At 40.6% G+C, this 14,754-nt stretch overlaps 1 protein-coding gene across 3 annotated transcripts in view; it reads left to right on the plus strand.

Annotated features, from left to right (window-relative positions):
• LOC146001442 (LIM domain transcription factor LMO4) overlaps window positions 1-14,754 on the plus strand; it is a 305,897-nt gene that overhangs the window by 196,610 nt on the left and 94,533 nt on the right. For all 3 annotated transcript variants that reach the window (XM_083138767.1, XM_083138764.1, XM_083138771.1), the window contains one exon: window positions 11,314-11,807. In XM_083138767.1, the coding sequence (XP_082994893.1) occupies window positions 11,338-11,807 (470 nt within the window). In that variant the 5' untranslated portion in view covers window positions 11,314-11,337. The remainder of the gene's footprint in view (window positions 1-11,313; window positions 11,808-14,754) is intronic.

Raw genomic sequence — 14,754 nt, forward strand, 5'->3', positions numbered from 1 at the left:
CTGTCTATACGGAGCACCATGGACAAGCAATGCCTACACCATCCATGGGCATTTTTCGTGACGGACATCCGCAGGCAGTCTATTACCAGGCAGAAAGACTGATTACCATTCTACGAGGGAGACATGCAGACATTTTAAGCATTATTTCAAGAAGAGAATCGTCACCACCAATTTGAGGGAGACATGCAGACATTTCTAATTACTACACAGAGACTACCTTACAGGAAGGATGTAGTCAACCATACATTTCCCAGTATAGCGGACTATACATTATCAACAATACCTAGTGATGGAGCTAGATAAAATTTCCATCCACACTGCAGTTCGAACAACAATTTTTCCCTATCTCCCAAGTTCTACGGGTAATTTACTACATTTTTACATTGCCCAAAGCAGTCAAAACGACAAGCAATCCAGAAAGAAGAGGAAGCAGAGAAAACATACATTCTACAAACAGCAGTTCTGGTCACAAACAATAATTACAGAATTGTGCTACAGTGTTTCTACACATACACATGCGAGCTCCTATCATGTGTATCTATTTGGTTATTTAACATGCATTATGGGAAACAATACTTTTCCATAGTCCTTATATACATTTTCAGTTTTGTGTCATGCATAAGAACTAGTTTTATATGCATGCAAGTGTACATCATACTACAAGGAAGCGACACGCACCAGTGGTGTCAATTGACCAGTGTTAGCATTAATTAGTGCATAATTTTTTTTTTTACGATGAAATTTTGCACTTCGAAGAATAAATGGACATGCAAGCAATACAAATAACATAATTATAGCACTTTCGAACATTTTAGAAAGCATGCTTTAGTGCCAATATTTTATGCATATGTTTGTCGCATGCAGGTATTATTGTTATTTTTTTTTTTATCTCTTTCTTTTCACCAACATGGAATATTGAAAGCGACATATTTGTTCGCAAAACATTTTTGATAGTTATAACTTAAGCACATAGTTTTGTCATTTGGAAGATTATTAATTTTGTGTGCAGTCATACAAAGGTATTCACCACGCCATAGTTGTGTATACAGTGTACAGTTTAAACGAAGAAAAGAAAATGGAACGCTATACTTAAGTTTTACCAGCGACAGTTTTCAGTGTAACTCACTATATGCATTTGAATATTGTATAATAATACATTGGAATGTGCAACACAGCCGTGCAAGCTCACATATTCAACGATTTTAGGAGTACAGTGGCTACGCAGTTTGTAAAACATACGCACTTTTGATATGATCAGGTTTTTACACGGACAAAACAGTGAGAAGTGACAATGTTTTACATGCTTACTTACGTGTACTTATTTGTGCACCTAGTAAGTTCTTTTCTATTTATTTGAAGAGTCTATATCAAGTGGCAATATAAACAACATTGTGAATTTTGTTCTATCTTGCAAAGACGCTCCGCTCCAGCCGTTAGCTTCGCGGAAGACACAGAGTCTTTACCGCGTGGCGAGGCATCACAGACTCTTGACTCGGAGCGAATGGATGAGCAATTATACATAACAAATAGTACGTACGCACAAAATGTGGTACATTAAGAGTTTTTTCGCTTAACGACATGAACTTTTGTGATTTCTAGTCCTATAATAGTATATATTATTGTTTTTTACATCGTATAAACATACGAATTTGTTAGTATTAAGGGTATTATTCATTATAGAGTTTAGGGAATAAAATTTTTTTCTTTCCTTCCGGCTACGGTAAACAAGGGAAGGTATGTTTTGGTGGATTTTTTTTTTTTGTTGTATATTTGGTTTTTTTTAAGAAAATATATGGAATTGGCGAACCTGAGTCATGTCAAGCTTTGCGATTTGACTTTTAAATTTTCAAAGAAGAAAATTTTTCCTAGAGGGCGCGAACGTATCAATCCCTAAGATTGTATGTTTATTTTATTAAGTCTCTCTGAACGCTTCATGTTGACCAGGGCATTCACTTGTTTTTCTCAGCTGTCTCAAGCCTCTTAGGCATGTTTACAATGCATTGTGTTGTGCCATGCAAACCTCCTGAGCATTCAGGAAACAGGTAACACTTCTGGGTTTGGTGTCAGCGGTTTGCATGGTAGCAATTATAATAAACACGATTCGGCGATTCGGCATCGAGGAAGAGCTCGATGGCCAGGGAATATAGAGGTGAGACAAGCTGGGGAGTGACTGGACTTTGGGAGTTGAGTTGGTAGAGAGAGGAGGTCAGCAAGACAGGAGGTCGATAGTGGAAGCACGCTTTGGTCAACAAGTTAGAAGCTTACAGAGGACTTCGCTATTTTCATTCAGCTCAGAGACTTCAGTTAGACAGGTAATTATCCTACACCCAGCCATGATACAGGTTCAACGGTTCACAAAATCCAACGAGTTGCCATTGTCTTTTCAGTAGTTTAATTCCTTTGTGTTATTTGTACCTTTCGCATGCCAAGCAATAACTCGTCATGTCCATGACGAGTGGTCTCATCAAGAGGATGAATGATGAGTAGTTACATCACCCCATCAGTTAACTGGTTCAGATCCCTTCATTCTATATGACACGGATTTTAGAAATTTTTATGCTAAAGTCTCGAACGAAACCGTCTATACTGTCGTTACTCGTGAGACAACCCCACACTCCCTATACGCCTTCATGGCGTGCACAGGGGAGCACTTTACTATTTTCTTCTTCTTCTTTTTTCATACGACTTTGAGGGACAGGAAGGGCGTATTTAGGAGGGGTCCAGGGGTCCGGACCCGAAAAGACTTAACAAGTAATGAAAATATTAGCATTTGTTGCATAATCGATGGGTGTTGATTTCCTCTGAACTTTTTTAAATCAGAAACTTACTTTTCTCCAACTTCATGTGGCATCATTTTTGTTATTCGATAAATATTCAATTATTCATCTATTTGACATTAATTTCATTGCCAGAACACTTGTTTTTATGTAAATTATTCCGATCTTAACTAAAGGTAAGCTACGTAATGAATATCTGCTGTTATATCTCTATTTTTATAGCTACAGTCTTTTTACCTAATAATAATAATAATAATAATAATAATAATAATAATAATAATATAATTTATGTTTTGCAATTAGTACGTATTAATTTGATTTAATATAATTATTTTAATAAAACATTATTATTATTATTCCTGAGACACTTGATTCAGACCCCCCTCCCCAAAACATATTTCTAGATACCTGCCTGACACATAACGCCTTGCAGAGAAGCGAGTATTCCAGGATACGGGTGCCTCATTTTTATTGCTGGCGACTTGATATGATCCATATTTTTATGTGACGTCACAACTTTAAAATATGTCACTGATATATTATACTTTTATAAAAGGACACGTAAATGTTGTGTTATTATATGTAATATTGCACCCTGTTTGTAATGTATATCTTTTGTTTAATGTTTATTGTATTTTATGCTCTGTTATGAGTATTTTAATGTATCTTCATGTTTGCGAGAGTGCACTATACGAATTTGTATTTCTAAACATGTATAGATGTCAGTTTTGTTGATAGTATCCTTTTGTAGATAGTGAGTGATTCATCTGTACTTAAATCTGTGTTCTCGAAATAGTATAAAAGCGAGGATATCGCGTAAGAAATAACACACTTTCGCCACGGATCGACGAAGCTTTTAAACTTAAAAGGAACTCCTCGGTGTTGTGCATACATCTTGGTATGGTAGTTCGGGGCGCAAGCTAGGCCTATGTAATCATAGGTACGCCGATAGCCATGCATTGATGATATGCACAATACTGCAACCATTCTACGTTAGATAATAAAGCTAGCCTAAGGATTAATTTGGAAATAAAAGGCTAAATAGCAAATATTTGCCCAGTTACAGTGGCGAAGATATAGTACAAGCAAAGCAAGCACTGCTTGCACTATTAAAATATTATTTAATATACTTAACGTTGAGTGCATTATTTATTTTCTATCGCACTCGATTTCGCGAAATTTTACGGCCGCAAACTCTCTCCGCAGCCCGTTGGCAAGCAGCAAACTCTCTGCTTGCAGCCACTGTGAGGGAAACCAACGCTTCTCAAGTATCATATGGCGAAGGGTAGATGCTGGTGAAGGTACGGTCCTCAAACCACTAATAAAAGCTCTGCTTTTCGGAGCTTTTCGGCTTCTCGAAAACACCCGAGCCAAGCAGAAAGCAGACACTACTATCAGAAAACGTATAAGTGTTAACATGATCTCGAAGATGTATATTTGCTTTATTATAAACACAGAATTATTGAAATAAATTAATATAACTGTTCCAAATTCCATGTAGATAAACTTTAAAGCATTACTTTGAGTTTCAAGATTTGTAAAACGTGTCAATAATGTCGACGTTCAGGGATTAAGACAAACATGGTGTTCCGGCACTGGGGAGCGCTGGAATCAGCAGAACAGCTGGCTGTTGTCCGCTTCACACTTCTCTTGTCTCAAATTACAACGCACGCCAGTGTTGACAACTACCAAATAATTTACACTATATTTATCGTAAGTTTTCATACAAACAATAAACTGATGTTTTTTCGATAAAACGTATGTAAAAAAAAAAAAGCAATGAAACTCTATCCCGAGACCTGCAAATAACAAAAACGTTAAGTCATAAATGCTATCCAACTCGAAATATTATTTTTATTAATATAATACATTATTAAAAAGAAGAACCAGCGCATGTTCTTCCTATTGTAATGACCTATTATTCGAAAGCTTAATTAATTTTAAGCTTCAAGTCAGTTCTTTTACTCTCCCGTGAACATTACTTTTTACAACGAGGTTGACATCACTTTTCTGTTAGCTTCTGAGCTTTTCGGAATATTTTCCATTTGTGTGGGAAGAACGAGTGGTTGAAGTGAGTGTTCTTTTTCGTTTGGTGTGTTGTGAAGTTACGAAAACAAACATGGATATTTCAAATTTCGTACGGGAAGCTGTAAGTAATAGCAAGTATTTTATTATCAATAACGTGAGAAGAATTTTGAACTTAGCAGTATGGCCGTTGAGAGAGGAGTTCATGGATATATTATTATTATTTAAAATGTCCTTTCTTTCCTAGAAAAACTGGCGCAATGGGCTGTATAACTTATATACCCCCCCCCCCCCATTTTTCGGAGTACTGCATTGCTTTCCTTCCTCTTAAGACCACGCTTCGCTACTGCCCAGTTATTATTGCATATCTCTTGGTGTGGTACTTCGGGGCGCAAGCTAAGGTCTATGTGATCATAGGCATGCGTCCCACGCATTGAGTTTATGCGTTTTAGTTGAGGCAATTCATCGACAAAGCGAAATCCTCGCCTTCGTCTCAAGTATAGTTGCATTATAATTGCAATAAATAAAGAATAAAACCTTTTAGTTTATCTACTGCAGCAATGTGGTTTTATTTCTCTGTGCTGTGAATATTGTCTTCGCCTAACACTATCCCTGTACCTGAGAAGAGTCTGTGTACTTCAGTCTCATCGTTCACCTCTGATTATTATTAAGTTATTATTAATAAATATAATAATACGTTTAATAGTATAAAAATACAGACAGGCGCTTGAACGTATCAGACTGTCCCTTCATAGCACGATGCAATACACAAGGTGGGGGGGGGGGAGTTTACCTTTTTACCTCTATTTCATTCTGTGTGTACAGCTGTATGGTAAAGTATTGATCTTTCCAGTGCTCTAACTCAACTCCAATTGGGTAATTTTTAATGTCTATCAAAGGCTATTTGAATTTTTCTTTTGTTTGAAAAATCCAGAATTGCCTTTTTTCGAGGTAAAAAAACAATGTAACGCACAGGAAATTTTAACTTCGGAAAGGGAATTTTTGGTATCCTTCAGGGAAATTTCAGACGGAGGAACATCGCTGGCCGAACGTAAAGTTTTTCGCCGCTAGATTGATCGTGCGGTTGGTGACACTGTTCGCCCGTAATCCCCAGCCGCTAGAGGCGCCACCGTCTCGGCTACGTACGTGCGTACAAGCGGCGTTTAATTCTATTCGACACCGTTTCTTCTGAACTCGAAATTACAGGCTCTTCCGCGCTCTCCGTGACCGACCGGCCAGATTTAAGTGGCCCAAACTGCGTCTCCGCGACAACAATGATTATTTTGGGCAGTCGTTTTAATCAGAGCCGTCCCGCGCTCACATATAAATCAAACTCCCCGAAGGCCTTGCGGCAAGACTGGAGACTATCCGACTTTTCATTCTTGTCTAACCGAAATGACTTCAGATTATGATGTCTTGTTGCTACAACATGATGTATTTCCTCAATGAAAATGGCACAGTTGTCAACAGTCTGTGTTTGCATGGGTTTGCCGCTGTTTCAGGCATAGTGTTCACATTTTTAAAGTCATTGAAGACTAGACGAACCGTGTTACGATCATGCTTCGATCGTGCTGCAACTGTGTGCTCGTTGCTTCTTCGGGTTTCTCAGTCTTCGAATTGCTTGCTTCGTCCGTCTCCTTTCACTCATGGAAATAACAGAACAGCGACGAACCGCGAGGGACCGCCTCTGTCTACGGCGAGATCGTTTTCGATTGGGATACTACCATGCTGTTATCTTTCCCCACTGTATTCGATCTCTTGTCATGAAAGAATCTCCCCGATGGCGTAGTGGTCGTCCCAGGAAGTGAACGAGTTGGAACTACTCGTCCCAGGAAGTGAACGAGTTGGAGCTGCTCGTCCCGAAAAAGTGACAAGAGTTGGAGCTGCTCGTCCCGAAAAAGTGACAAGAGTTGGAGCTGCTCGTCCCGAAAAAGTGACAAGAGTTGGAGCTGCTCGTCCCGAAAAAGTGACAAGAGTTGGAGCTGCTCGTCCCGAAAAAGTGACAAGAGTTGGAGCTGCTCGTCCCGAAAAAGTGACAAGAGTTGGAGCTGCCCGTCCCGAAAAAGTGACAAGAGTTGGAGCTGCCCGTCCCGAAAAAGTGACAAGAGTTGGAGCTGCCCGTCCCGAAAAAGTGACAAGAGTTGGAGCTGCCCGTCCCGAAAAAGTGACAAGAGTTGGAGCTGCCCGTCCCGAAAAAGTGACAAGAGTTGGAGCTGCCCGTCCCGAAAAAGTGACAAGAGTTGGAGCTGCCCGTCCCGAAAAAGTGACAAGAGTTGGAGCTACCCGTCCCGAAAAATGACAGAGTTGGAGCTACCCGTCCCGAAAAATGACAGAGTTGGAGCTACCCGTCCCGAAAAATGACAGAGTTGGAGCTACCCGTCCCGAAAAATGACAGAGTTGGAGCTACCCGTCCCGAAAAATGACAGAGTTGGAGCTACCCGTCCCGAAAAATGACAGAGTTGGAGCTACCCGTCCCGAAAAATGACAGAGTTGGAGCTACCCGTCCCGAAAAATGACAGAGTTGGAGCTACCCGTCCCAAACAGTGACAGAGTTGGAGCTACCCGTCCCAAACAGTGACAGAGTTGGAGCTACCCGTCCCAAACAGTGACAGAGTTGGAGCTACCCGTCCCAAACAGTGACAGAGTTGGAGCTACCCGTCCCAAACAGTGACAGAGTTGGAGCTACCCGTCCCAAACAGTGACAGAGTTGGAGCTACCCGTCCCAAACAGTGACAGAGTTGGAGCTACCCGTCCCAAACAGTGACAGAGTTGGAGCTACCCGTCCCAAACAGTGACAGAGTTGGAGCTACCCGTCCCAAACAGTGACAGAGTTGAAACTATTTGTCTTAGAAATAAGTCATTCAGGATCATTCGATACAAAGACTGTTGTCATTCACTGAAGAATATATAATACTCGTATATATAATATAATACATAATCTCATAGGAACGTTGGAAGAGAGGACTCATGTTCATTGGGGAGTAGTGATGTTACGAATTTCTCAACCACGCATGTCCATTTTACGTCCTTTAAACGAAACGAATGCGTTTCAGCCCTCGGAAATAATGATTTCAGCACCCACCGAAATTTCCACGCCATTAACTGAATATGTACATCACGGTCGGATTCCGATAGAGAACATTGTTTCATTCCGAGGCGAAGTACAAACAGAGCCCTCTCTTGCCGCTGCCGATTCTCTTTGAAACGAACTTCCACCAACTATTAACCGCAGCAGAAAAGTCATCCGGCGTCATTCTTTTGCGAAGGGGGGCAGGGGGATTCTGCGGAGCACAGGCGGCCTGGAGGAGGGGCCAGCAAAGGAAATCAGATATACGTGCCACAGTTATGGAATTCCCAGAATGCAACACGAAAGTTCGAAGGAGGATAAGGATCTAAAGGTAAATTATGCATGTGATATCGACTGAAGGCAAAATACCAGTTTCTCCCTTATTTCATTGATCCACCTTCAGAGTCCTGCCTCAACGAGCTCTGGGCTTTGTTCAGCAGACTTGCCTGCGTATTCTCTTCACCACAGGCTGGGCTGCCAGCAAAGCGAAGACGAATACAAAGCAATGTCATGAGTTAATGATATGCGTGGGTAATTTGGTCCTGTTAAGTTTGGTACAGCTGAAGTTAACTGTCAGTTAGATTTTGACGTGGATACCTTTATAATGGAAGTTCGTAGCCTCCTTGTACGATGCAGTACTTTGGAAGGTTACTCCTGCCTTCATGTGCCTTCGTCTTGTTCCATAAAATTTATTTTCTTGACTTGGTTCATTTAACTTCGCTCTTCTGGCACTTTTGTCTAATCGCGACGATGAGAATGAATGGTGATAAGATGAAATTGATGATAGGATTAATCATAAAGAAATGTGCACAGCACACAACATGAGTCCCAATCGGTTCTTCCATGTAGTAAACAAGTGTAACAATAATGAAATATTAATCACGGGGTCCCGGGTTCGATGCCCGGTAGAGGCACATAGTGATCCAGTTCCGATTAGCCTATCACTGCATGAAGTGTACTTTAAACAAAAACTCATAAAAAATAATAATGAATTAGCATATTTCAAACACTCTTGTTATAAATTACTTTTGCTGTTAAACATGTAGGTTATGCATGTCTCTTTGTCAAGATCAAAGAAGGTTTAAAATGTTACCAATGTATGAGAAGTTTCCTGTATGTACATTGTCACATTTGTAACTCGTGATTTAAATAATTAGTTCAAGAAATGTAACAATTACTTACTTATACATTGTTATATTTTAAAATCATTCTTTGCTCTCGACAGATATGTCTCCCCGATGGCGCAGTGGTAGAGTCGTCGGCTTGTAATCAAGGTGCCCCGGGGTCGATAGTGGATCATTGTGGTTCGGATCCCACTTTAAACTGAAGGCCCAGTCTCAATTAGCCTTACTGTGCATAAAGTGGACTTAAAACACCAATTCAATAAATCGACAGATATTTGAGTCGTAACATCAAATTCTGCAAACTTCAAAATGATGTATGTAAAGGGCTCTTATCATATGTAACGTGTTGCGTTTCCACGTGGGTCTGCTGTTTGTATTTGATTACTGAACGTCGCTTCTATACCTCTGTACGTTAATCGCGACGGTAAGGATTAAACGGCTGACCCATGAGGAACCAATGCAGTTGCAACCTCCCCTAATACATTTAACTAAAATGTTGGATGAAATGACATGCACGGTGTAAGATATATTGATTTGATAGGTACACCCCCAGAAACAATCATGGCTGTGTCAGGACTTGAACATAGGACCGTGAGTCCAGCATTCAACCCATTTGCCTGCCGAAGCGACGGAGGTAAAATTAGTTTGTACATGAGAATTTTTAGCAACCTTTCCCCGTAGGATAAGAAATAAGTTCTGGGTTCAGAGTTGAATAATATAGAGAAATTGTGGTTATGCTAGTGAAGAGTGTGAATGAATGATGTGTAACACAATGAAGTTCTCTGACGTGGTCGGAGCTCGTACCCTGAATTTTCCAAGATGATGCAAGAACTGTTTGAAAAACTAATGGCTTTCTTTGGTAATATTTACTTAATTTTGATTGTTTTAGACAGCTCGATCCACTCAGCGAACTTTTTACATGTTAAACATAATATGTGCGTGTGTTTATAAAAAGTGTGTTACGATGGAGCATTAAAAAAGTTTCGTCACTTTTTATTTCACAATCCTATTTTATTGGTGGTTATACATTCAAACTTAGTAGATTTTCTACAACATTCTCCTATTTTGCTGCATATTTTCCCAGCGTTGTACTTCCCCGATTACATAGTAGTAACGCTATCGGCTTGTAATCATGGGGTCTAGGGTTCGATCCCCGGTAGAGGCACTTTGCACGGTGGTTTGGATCCCACTTTAAACTTGTCCTCACCCTATGTGAGCATGAAATGGATTCAGAACAAACTTCTTTTTGACACAGCGTCGTACCATAATAATTATTATTCATAGACTTACTTAAAATTATTATTATTGGTACATGTGAGACACTTTGTTAGCGTGCGAGGACCCATACCGAAATGTATTTGTAGAGACGTTCCCAACAAGGGATTAAGAATTACAATTATTCTTATTTTTGTTATAGATTAACCTTTGTTGATATATTGAGGGATAGATTGCGACTGAGAAAAAATGCTGATTTTGGGGAATTGTATAACAGAGGACCGTCATTGTAGTACAATAAAAGGGGGGTGGCACGAAGTAAGTCAACCTTCATTCTAGGGTATGGGCTTAGTGTCCTGGTACCTTTGAATAAACCAGGACGTCAGTTTCGCAGTTTCCCCCGCCTTTTTATTTTTACTTGCTGTTTATTATTTATAACATACAATTTAAGAAGCCGCGGTAGCTCAGTCGTTACGGCGTCTCACTGCCATGCGAACCGGGACAACCTGTTCAAGCGGCTCCGGCGCCCACCCAGGGGCATATAAAGTTGGTACATGGAGGAAACTTGGGGGTAAAGGCGGCCAGGGGCGTGGTGCTGATCACATCAACCCCTGCTCGACCGAGATCAAGAAAGTGTGGAGGCCCTAACCCCACACCCCCTATACGCCTTCATGGCGTGGTGCAAAGCACTTTTACTTTAATATACAACGTAAGATACAAAATACAACAGAAAATGAATAATAATCCAATATATACTGTATAAATAATAAGAAATAACATTTGTTATATAATTGATCGGTTAGTTACTACATTAGTTGGTTTACTTAACTGAATAAAATATACACATTTTTCAAATCAAATATAATTATTCTTTGTGTGGCCTATTCAGGTGTCCATAACAGATCTCATGTTACACTACTTGAGTAGCAGTTAATTAATAGGTTAACTAATGTTATTGTTAAGTTTAGTTACTAGGGTTTGTAAAGTTAAAAATAAATATGGATTTGGGGGTTGAGTAGTGTGATAGGGGTGCCATTAGGGGGTGGGGTAATTTGGTGGGGTTTGGTTGACGTATTAGTACATGCATTTTTCCCTTTCTTTGCAGGTCGACCACGAGTAGCTGTGAGCCATGAACCCCCACTTCCATCCATACACTGAACTAAACTCGCCACACTCCCCCGCAGACAACAACAACTACCACCACCACCACCACCATGGACCAGGCGGAGGGATGCTCAGCAACGGCCACATGACCGGGGGAGGCCCGCCCCAGCAGCCCCCGGATCCCCAGCAGCAGGGCCCTCCCTTCAGCAACCAGGGCGGACCCCCGAACAATGCCATCCACCAGCACAACAACGGCTTGAGTTGCGGGCAGGTGATGACTCCCAGTGGAGTGATGAACAGTCCGCCACCGCCGACGGTGAAAGTGTGCGCGGGGTGCGGGGGCAAGATCATGGAGAGGTTCTTGCTACACGCGCTGGACAGGTACTGGCACAACGGGTGCCTCAAATGTTCATGTTGTGGAGCAATGCTGGCGGACATTGGGTCGTCGTGTTTCACGAAGGCGGGCATGATACTATGTAAAACCGACTACGTGAGGTAAGTGTTCATTTTGTTACTTTTGTGTGTTACTGTTTATATACGGGGAGGATGATTCACAGCGCAACCGCGAACTCTCAGCTTTGGGCAAGCCTCCGCAAGATTTGTCGCGGTCGCCCAGAACGAGGTCGTGTCGGTTGCAGAAGGAATCAAACAGCCTGTATTTTGCAGTTATACCGAGCCCAGGAGGTTAACCTCCTACTGTCTGAGGAGCAAAGTAATTGAAAGTAATATTTGTGGTTTGCCAAATGTAACAGTTATTTAGCAAAATAGTCCTGGACGGTATTTTTATGGATTGGAAAACTTTCGAGTTTGCCCCTCCCCCCCCCCAAAAAAATAGGCTCTCAAGTTACGCCTACAGAAAAACCTACAGAGAATTGAACTATTACTTCTGTGCCATAATTTATTAGTTTTAATTAAAGCATACATATTAATTAATATATGTAAAAAAAAATAGAAACGTAAAGTTGTTGGAATCGGAGCAGTGATTGTTGTTTTTTCAAGAATTTGCCGGGCTGCGGTCTGATGAAGGTTGAGAACCGTTTATCTAAATGCTAAAGTGAATAAGACTTTCTGAAAAGTTATGCCAAGTATTGTGGCTCAAATATTGATACGGATCACCAATGACGTAGGTTCGTCCCTTGGTTGAGCCCGGATTAAGGGGATGACAGAAGCGGCATTCACATTCCCCGAGACATCTAAAAAACTATCCAAGATATATGTCTGAATATGCCACAACTAATTTTACATCCACAGGGTGTGTGCGCACAACACCAACAAAATTTAACAGCGTGTAGAGAACTTCAAGAACAACTTTTCCTAGTAACAATTTGCTCATTAAGGTTTCGAAGCCTTCCGAAAATAACATTTTCTACCCTGTATGTATACGACTATGCGGAACATTTATAGTATCCACTGTAATTTTTTTTTCTATGGAAAAGCACATTAAAATAGATAGCACGATATGGACGCCGGCAGGTTCGATCAGAATGTTTAAGCCCCCCCCCCCCTCTTCATACATGTATCCATCGTACAAACGCATGTTATAAATCTGCTTGCATTAAAGTAGGTCATCGTAAATAGAGATACTATCGAAACGAGATTTCGGAATGCTAAGATAAAGTACCACGTATGTATTTCCGGTCTTCTTCGTCATTCATTACTATCGATCAATTTGTAAAGCGGCCAACAAATGATGAATGTTATCATATTTTCTTTCTCTTTCCTGAACAGTCCTTAGGAACTTCATAGTAAGAAAAGCCCTTCTCGTTCAATATGAAGCCCTTAGAAGATTTTTCACGTACGGCGGAAGCCAGTTGAAAGTCGCGGCGAGTTCCGGTAGAAAGTAAATCCATTTACCCTTCATCGCTTCAGCGTCTGACCTGCTAAAGCCACCTTCATCCCCTTCAGTAACATCTCTTCTCCCTCCCTGTTTATCCCCTGCAGCAAACACATTGCATCTCCCCCTCCAGACGCCTTTGGAAGGAGCGAAAGAAAATATGAAGGCAGAACGGAATCTACGTCGTCCTCCCAAGGGAACCGCGCGCTGCTTAAGGGTACAGCACGGGCGCCGGACCTCAATCTGGCAATCTGAATCACGCCTCCTTCTCAAAGGCGCAGAGCAAACAGTGAGATGAGAAACGGGAGCAGATTAGGGTGGGAACTGCCCGCAACACGTTTCCCTTTTTCGACAGTGGTTTGCTTGGGGATCAAGGAATAGACAATTGAATTGCCTTTTCCTGTTTTATTTTCAAGGTTCCCTTCTCCCCGCATGTCTTTCGCTTCCATATTTCGGCGTTAGGAACGTGTGCTGGTGTTTGGATGGCACCAAGTCTAGAAAGAAAAGAGACTCGCCTCGTCCGACAACTTGAGTAGGGCTGAGCCGATGCCACTTTGAACCGATGCCGATACTTGATTAATACTTGTTTGTAACTATTCCACTCCAAATATATGCATCAAGTTACCAAGATTTTTCATTTAAAATATTCAACAATAACATCAGGATATTAAAGTACATGTTATGTTATCAGTAGACCTAGGATTTTTAGGTTCTAAAAAGTGTGCTTTTAGGTTCCTAAAATAGGCTGTTAAAATCCTAAAATAGGTTCTAAAAATCCTAAAATAGGTCCTAAAAATCTTAAGTTAGGCTAGAAAAATCCTGAAGTATGTTCAGAAAAACTTAAAACAGTTCAAAATTCCTGAAAATGCTGATTAAGTATAGTCACCGGCAATGGGACACCTATATTCTGACATCCACACTATCGTGCATAATGTAATGTATGTCGCCTTACTCATACGGCGATGGCAGAACTTGGAAATTTGCTATTAAAATCCACTCTTCGCCGTATAGTTAGGCAACAATCTTTTTTCACGTTATCCACAGTCAAACTCCGCAATTTTGTCTGTGAGGATCATCTTATAGCTATGCTGAAAATAATCTTTGAAGAAAAACATAGTCAGTGGTGCAAAACTTGAATGCTGAAATGTTAGTTTGCAAGGCGTGAATGCCACAAAGTACCAGTGACGAGAAAGTGATCAAGACCACACAGATCAGAAGTTTGCATTTTGGACTGTACAGGCAACAGTGGCACCAGACATTTTGCTTTGTTTAGAGCTTTGAAAAATCACCATGGGCTTGGAGGAAGGGAAATCGACAGAGAGTGTGTTTCAAACACGTTTCGTCATTGAATTCTTTCGTGACCAAACAAAGCAAATGCCTCTGCGTGACATAAAAATCCTGTAAAACCTTTAAAAATATATAAAAACCTAAAAGAAAGCTTCATTTAGGCGCTTAAACCTAAAATAGGTTCTAACAAAGGAAAAAAATAGGCACTATAAAACTTTATCAGTTTTTTAACGAAACGCTGTCATAACTTATTATTTCTTACATACGTTTAAAGGAAAAAATAGGTTGAAAAAACTAAAATCCGAGGTCTAGCTTATCACA

Source organism: Lepisma saccharinum, chromosome 1 (genome assembly GCF_977018435.1).
Source record: "Lepisma saccharinum chromosome 1, izLepSacc3.1, whole genome shotgun sequence".
Lineage (NCBI taxonomy): Eukaryota > Metazoa > Arthropoda > Insecta > Zygentoma > Lepismatidae > Lepisma > Lepisma saccharinum.